The sequence below is a fragment of the Echinops telfairi genome, unplaced genomic scaffold (assembly GCF_000313985.2).
Source record: "Echinops telfairi isolate 266 unplaced genomic scaffold, ASM31398v2 ScPeMD7_2573;HRSCAF=3158, whole genome shotgun sequence".
Taxonomy (NCBI): Eukaryota; Metazoa; Chordata; class Mammalia; order Afrosoricida; family Tenrecidae; genus Echinops; species Echinops telfairi.
Window position 1 is genome coordinate 10,654,344 of NW_022106471.1, and position 7,325 is coordinate 10,661,668.

Here is a 7,325-nt window from a genome sequence, read left to right on the forward strand (position 1 = left end):
ACCGGGCTGTACAGCCCCATGCAGCTGTGCAGCATCCCGCCACCATGCCACAGACTCTGGCTTGTGTTCCATTTACTGAAAAACCTGAAACTACTTCTAACTTTCATAAAACTCACTTGGATCACAAAAATAAATTAAAAAAAATAATTTGTACGTAATACAAAAAAAATTTTTTAAGAATGCTAAATTTTTCCAAGTGTTTTTTTCCTTTTTAGTTCATTCTCTGCTATGTACTCAGTGGAGTATGAGTTTACGGGTGAATTGGGAAAGTAGCCTCCCCTGAACGTCTTACAGGTTCTCTTTTTTCAAAGAGCCATAAAGTGACCAGTTAGAAAGGAGTAGTTGGATGGATATGTTTCAGTTGTGTAGGTGAACCTAAATGATACTGGATTTAAAGAGCATGTTATACAGGTAGTCACTAGGAGTAAACGCATAGAGAATGATCCTATGTGGTCAAATAAATCCAGTTTTGAAGTCAGCCTGCATGAAGTAGTTTTGCGTTGACCAGTACTGGAAAACACGATTGGTTACCTACAATTATATCAAATCTTTAAAGCCAAAATGTCAGGATTATCTGCAAAATTGATCGAAGCTACCCGCTGTGTGCGTGAAAGAATAGTTAAGTTGTAAAGGTTGAGGCCCAAGCCAACAGAAGGTTGTTTAGGAAAAGGCAACAGAAAGAAACCAGAAACAAAATCGGGATAAGTAGGTGTTGTAATTGTGAGGTGCCATCAAATCAGTTCCAAACTATAGTGACCCCGTGTACAAGAGAATGAAATGCTGCCTGTCGGGGCCATCTTCACAATTGTTCTTTTGACAGCCCCTTGTTACCGCCACTGTGTCCGTCCATCCATTGAGGGCCTTCCTCATTTTCACTTGCCCCTGTACTGTACTAATAAGCATCATGTCCTTCTGCAGAGACTAGTTTCTCCTGGCAGTGTGTCCACAATATATAAGACGCAGTCTCTGACATCCTTGCCTCTAAGGAGCATTCTGGTTGAACTCCTTCCAAGACAGACTTGTTTGTCTTTTTGGCTACCCACAGCACTTTCAATATTCTTTTCCAGCGCCACAATTCAAATGCGATTCTTCTTGGGTCTTCCTTATTCAGTATCCAACTGTCACATAAATATGAGGGCACATCCTACTCCTGAAAGTAACATCCTTCCTTTTCAACACACTAAAGAGGTCATTTTCAGCAGATTTACCCATTTCAACTTATTTGTCTTTTGATCTCTTGACTGTTGCTTCTATGAGCATTGATCCAAACAAGACAAAATCCTTGACAAGTTCAGTCTTTTCTCCATGTTACCTATTGGTCCCATTGTAAGGATTTTGGTATTCTTTATATTGAGGGTAGTACGTTGGTGACCCAGAAACAGAGAGTAGCAATTAAGGAATTAGTCATTCACAGAGATGAAAGAGACAGCTTTCAAGAAGGTAGTTTAATAGTGATAGCATCCTGAACCATAATCAACTAGAGTAGATAGCATCAGAATGGAGTACAGTGAATCCTCGCCACTTCGCGGCGTTTCGACTTCCGTGGCTTCACTGTATCGCGGTTTTTGCGTAACAGCGCATGCTCTGTCATTACTGCCACTGATTGGCTCATACTGTACACACTTCTGTCTTCATCGCTGCGTATCGGAGCTACGTATCAGATGCATTTTTGCTTTTGTACAGTGTACTGTAATTGTTTGCGATTTTTAAGAAATTTTATCTAAGCCCTATGATGGCTCCTAAACGAGCTGCTTCTTCTAAGCCTTCTGACAATAAAAATAAGCGCCAGAGGAAGATGCTCAACATCCAGGAAAAGGTAAAACTTTTGGATATGATCAAAGATGACAAGAAAATCGTGGAGGTTGCACGCCATTTCAACTTGAATGAGTCTTCCGTTCGCTCCATCCGTAAAGAGGACAAAAACATCCGTGCTGCGGCTACTTTCACTTTCAACAAGGAAGCAAAGCGCATCGTGACAAGTCGTAATAAGTTCATAGTAAAAAAAGGAGTCTGTCCTAGCCGTTTGGATCAATGACAGGCGCAAGAAAAACATTCCGTTGGATTCGATAGTCATCTGGGAGAAGGCAAGGCAGCTCTATCAGTGTTTTACAGCAGACAGACCTCAACCAGAATCCTCTTCTGCAACGTTCGTGGATTTTACAGCGAGAAAGGGTTGGTTCGAAAAGTTCCAGAAGAGGTATCAACTGCAGAGTGTCGTTCTTCACGGAAAAGCTGCCTCAGCTGATCAGCCTGCAGCAGAGGACTACGTGAGCAATACTTTCCAGAAGATCCTTGAGGAGGGCAAGTATCATCCTGAGCAGGTGTTCAATATGGACGAAACAGGACTGTTCTGGAAAAGAATGCCTTCCAGAACATTTATTTTTAAGGATGAAACCAAGGTCCGTGGCTTCAAGGCTTATAAGGATCGAGTCGCTCTCGTTATTTGTGGAAATGCTGAGGGATTTTTGCTCAAGCCGGCCCTTATCTACAAGGCCAAGAATCCTAGAGCCCTAAAAAACAAGAATAAGAACCTGCTACCAGTGCATTGGATGCACAGCAACAAAGGTTGGATCACGAAGCAGCTGACTTTGGAATGGTTCCACGAGTGCTTCATCCCCCAAGTCAAGTTATATCTCGAGGAGAAGGGACAAGCACCAGTTTATTCAAGCCTGTGAAATATTGGCTTTGGTTGTTAACCATTTTCCTGCTGGTTACTGGTTCCTATACGTTTCATTCATCCCTCCAACTGTGATTTTCTCATTTAGGGATTTTTTTTCCTTTTTGTGGGGGCCACCAGTTATGTCTATTGTACCTTCCAAACCTGACTATAAAATCATTTCCCTGAAGGCCTCCTTCATTTAATAAATTGGGTAATACGAGTGTAATGGTGACTAAAGGGTGTTTTTTCATGTCCTCTATGCTCTAACTACGAAAATATTTGATTTACAAATAAGGAATCCTACTTCGCGGAATTTCATTTATCACGGTAGGGTTAGAACCGATTAACCGTGATAAACGAGGGTTCACTGTACAACCATTTATTTTAGAAATTTAGAAATTAAAATTTATTCAAAAGATGGAACCAAAAATAACTTTGAGATCAAAGGAATTTTCTAGGTGAAAGATCTGAGTACGTTTGAACACGGATAATCAAAGGCATTATACAGTGAGATGCTAGTTTCCCACTGGAATGAAGTGGTATTCTTTTTCACAGACTCAAGAAGTCCGGTAGTTTGCAAGAGAAGAATTGTAGGTCAACATTCAAATGAAAAGCTACCTGCTGGCAGTGATGGGGAGAAGACAAATTTTACTGATGACAGTTGGTGGGGTAGGTAAGAGTTAGGAGCTAATCTACTGTGTAGATTATAAATAACGTAACTAATAAAAGATCATTGATAGACCTAAATTCTTTGTAGAATCTCTTTCTAGTTAGACAAACTTACTGAATAAAGACTATTTTGATAGCTCCCTAGTTCTTGAAACATTCCTTTTTTGTTTAATTGGACTCTGTTTCTCTGAGATGCCCATTGTATCTCTCCCAGGTAACATAGTTTTTTAATTCTTTGTGCTTTTAGCATATTAAATGTTCAACAGAAATTGATTGAAGTGAAGAAAACTGTTGATTATCCTCAGCAAGATGATCTTCCCTTCAAACACTGGATGTCCCAGTCTAGTCCTTATTTTTTAAAATTTTATTAATCAATTTATTGGAGGGTTCTTAAAGATCTTTTTAACAATCCATAATTCGAGCCGCTGCTTCCGAGAGCCTCGCCTGCCTGCCCGAGCCCGCTGCCAGGATCCGAACTGGGGAGGAGGCAAGAAGTGTGGGGTGTGCCAGAAGACGGTCTACTTTGCCGAAGAGGTTCAGTGCGAAGGCAGTAGCTTCCATAAATCCTGCTTCCTGTGCATGGTCTGCAAGAAAAACCTGGACAGTACCACCGTGGCTGTGCACGGCAAGTCCTGCTACGGCAAGAAGTATGGGCCCAAAGGCTACGGCTACGGCCAGGGCGCAGGCACGCTGAGCACTGACAAGGAGTCGCTGGGCATTAAGCATGAGGAGGCCCCTGGCCACAGGCCCACCAGCAACCCCAACGCGTCCAAGTTTCCCCAGAAAATTGGTGGTTCGGAGTGCTGTCCCCGCTGCAGTCAGGCTGTCTGTGCTGCGGAGGTGATTGGCACCGGGAAGTCCTGGCACAAGTCCTGTTTCCGGAGTGGCAAGAGCCTTGAGTTAACCACTCTGGCGAGATTTACTGCAAAGGATGCTATGCTAAAAACTTCGGGCCCAAGGGCTTTGGCTTTGGACAATCCTTGGTCCACTCTGAGTGATGCCGCTGCTGCCCCCTGCTGCCCACTCCGTGCTTTGCATCTCCATCCCTTGCCCAGCAGCCTGGGAGACCTCAGATCCCTCAGACAAGGCCCTTCTCAGCCCTGACACACATCACTAATGACTCATACTTGGCCTTCTGGCTCCAGTTGGTTTGTGTGTCCACCTAAGGCCCCAGCACCACCAAGTGGCTCCCCCTGCCTGCCGGGGATCTGATGACATTGCCTTCAGGAGGCCTTGATGTTTCTGAGTCTAGTAGGACCAGGCCCTCTCCCCCTACTCTGTCTTAGCCTCATAGGGTGAGTGCCCATCATCAACTGGCCAAGACCCCGAGCCACCATCCTGGGGCCCAGAAGAGCAGCAGCAGACCCCAAGGGGGAGGAAAGGGCCCGGAGGGGGTGGGGGGTGGGAGCAGTATATGCTTGAGTGAATTCCTGCATGTCTCTTCTGTGGGAAAGAGGGTGGGCTCTTTCCCTCAAGCAGGCCTGGGAGTCCCAGCTCCGGGAGTCCTTAGAAAGAGGGAGAGAAGGTGCAGACTGGGTCATAGGCCAAGGAGCCACTGGCTTCCCCAGGCCCCTAGCCTTTGAGTCTGTGTGAAACTCACGGGGTCCTCCTTCAGGTTGGAGGAGACAACTAAGTTTGAGGTCCCCAAAGTCAGGATGTCACTTGACCCACCCCCTCCCAGGTATCTAGTTTCATTAGGGACACACTCGCCATCAGGGGCCCACATCGTGGGGTAGCTAGAGCTAACCCTAACCCTGGGGTGGGCAGCTTCACTCCCAACTCTCCACTGCCCCGGCCAGCACCCTGTTCCACCCAGGCCTGCTTGCCACTCAGATGGAGAGGGCAGCAGCCACAGCCTCACCCTTCTCTGAACATCCCTTCCCTTGCCATCTAGCCCTTGGAGGCCCTCCTGCCAACCAAGGACCTCACCCCTTCTACTTCACCTGCACCTGCCTTTGGCCATATCCCACTCCGAATCCCTTCAGGCCCAGTTAGGAGCAGCAAGAGGAAGGTATCAGGGCTGGGAACACCACTTTAAGGAGCTAGTGACTGAAAGGCTGTGGGCGGGACAGTACTCAGGCTGACTTCTGGTCAATAAAGCGAAGTAGAAAAAAAAAATCCATAATTCAGTTGTATTGAGCACACTTTATGTACATATGCTACAACCATCATTTTGAAAATATTTTCTTTCTACCTGAGCCCTTGGTATCACTTCCTCTTTTTAGTCATTTTTCTGGAATAACAACTTCTACCATCATGCTTCCCCAAATGTCTTAACCTCATTCAGAATGTTTTTCTGTGTTTGCCAATGGTCTTTCGTGTATTGCTCACAAAGTCATTAGATCCGTAGAACCAAAACTTATGCTATAGCCACCCTAGATCTATAACGGGACTTCAAAACGTTGTGGGGGAATATCTCACTATCTTTTAATTAGATTTTTTCACAAACTTTTTACAGGCCCCCCCCCCCCCAAATTATTTTCTGCATTCTAATTCAGTGAATGGTTCTGCCTGTTAGGGGCACTCTTCACAGTTCTCAGGGTAAAAATATTCGAACATCACACTGAAGATTTTTGTTTACTTCATTTCTAAAGTTCATCAATTTTCAGTCTCCCTCCAAAAACATGATGTAACATTTCTCTGCTGGTAGTATTCTTTCCACCCATTTGTAAGTCTCTTTAAGTTTCTGTTCTTGAAAAATTTATCTCTTGATTTAAAAAAAGGTTAGTTTATTATTTTCATATTGTTATGACCAGTGGAAACTTACTCCTTTACATTTTTAAACCGCATTTTAGCATAAGTTTCATTTATAATGAGATTTTGTTTTATAAGCTTGAGCTACAAATATGCTATACCATAAGATTTTGATAACCACTGCATAGCTTTGCTGTTGTGCTGCACAAGTGGTAGGCAGCACTTGGTGACTGCTATCTGTTGGCCATGCAGTATGGGGTACTCCAATCTCCGTGTTACAAATTAGAAAAGTTAAGTAACTTGCTTAAAGTCATTCAAACAGCCAATAAACGATAACCAAACTTGTGTTTCTAATTAACAAAAGTAAATACTTGGACCTTTATTATTTAAAGAAGAGGGTAGGTGGGGTGGGGGATTATCCAGAGATTTCCTTGGCTCTAGAGCAGCCTTTCTCAACCTGTTGGTCATGACCCCTTTGGGGGTCAAACGACTCTTTCACAGGGGTCGCCCAATTCAGAACAGTAGCAAAATTAAAGTTATGAAGTAGCAACGAAAATAATTTTATGGTTGGAGGGTCGACACCACATGAGGACCTGTATTAAAGGGTCCCAGCATGAGGAAGGTGGAGAACCACTGCTCTATAGAGTTTATGATGTTGACCTTCTTATGCTTCTGTAGCTCCTTTTGCATATATTATTGTAGTATTTACCACAACCTACTGCCTTCCCTCCCCTCTGATTAGATGCAGAAACGCTTTTTAAAAATGGAGAAAGTCATGTGAGAAAGTGTGTATAATTTCAGTAGATGTGATTGACAGTAGTATCATTTCCTTTAAGCTGTATGGTTTAAATAAAAAAAGAAATCAAATAAAATTGTTCTGAGATAATTTTTTTTACCATTGTTTTATAATAAATTTTGTCTTGTAGGGCATGTTTTAAGAAATTGCCTCGTATTCTGAGTTTCAATACTATGCGATATACATTTAACATGGTTACGATGATGAAAGAGAAAGTGAACACACACTTTTCCTTCCCGTTACGTTTGGATATGACACCTTACACAGAAGATTTTCTTATGGGAAAGAGTGACAGGAAAGAAGGTAACTCTGTCTCTTATCTGTTTATTTTAAATCTCCATAACACAGTGGTTAGAGAAAGTTATATTGTCTAAAAATTAAACAAAATTTAATTTTAGAAAAGTAGGATCTTTCTAAAGATAACGTGTTCAGTCAGTTATAATACGAACCTCAGTGCCATCAAATGTTTCCAACTCATAGCGATTCTCTATAGGGTTTGTGAGGCTG

At 43.1% G+C, this 7,325-nt stretch overlaps 2 protein-coding genes across 2 annotated transcripts in view; both read left to right on the forward strand.

The window, feature by feature from the left end:
* The window catches only part of USP34 (ubiquitin specific peptidase 34), a 175,820-nt gene that overhangs the window by 112,497 nt on the left and 55,998 nt on the right, over positions 1-7,325 (forward strand). Inside the window, 1 exon segment of the mRNA XM_004710200.3 lies at positions 6,949-7,121. Within this exon segment, the coding sequence (XP_004710257.1) occupies positions 6,949-7,121 (173 nt within the window).
* LOC105979318 (cysteine and glycine-rich protein 1-like) lies at positions 2,331-4,326 on the forward strand. Its single transcript, XM_045294078.1, is given in 3 exon segments — positions 2,331-2,565; positions 3,714-4,235; positions 4,238-4,326. Coding segments are annotated over 3 exon segments (846 nt in total).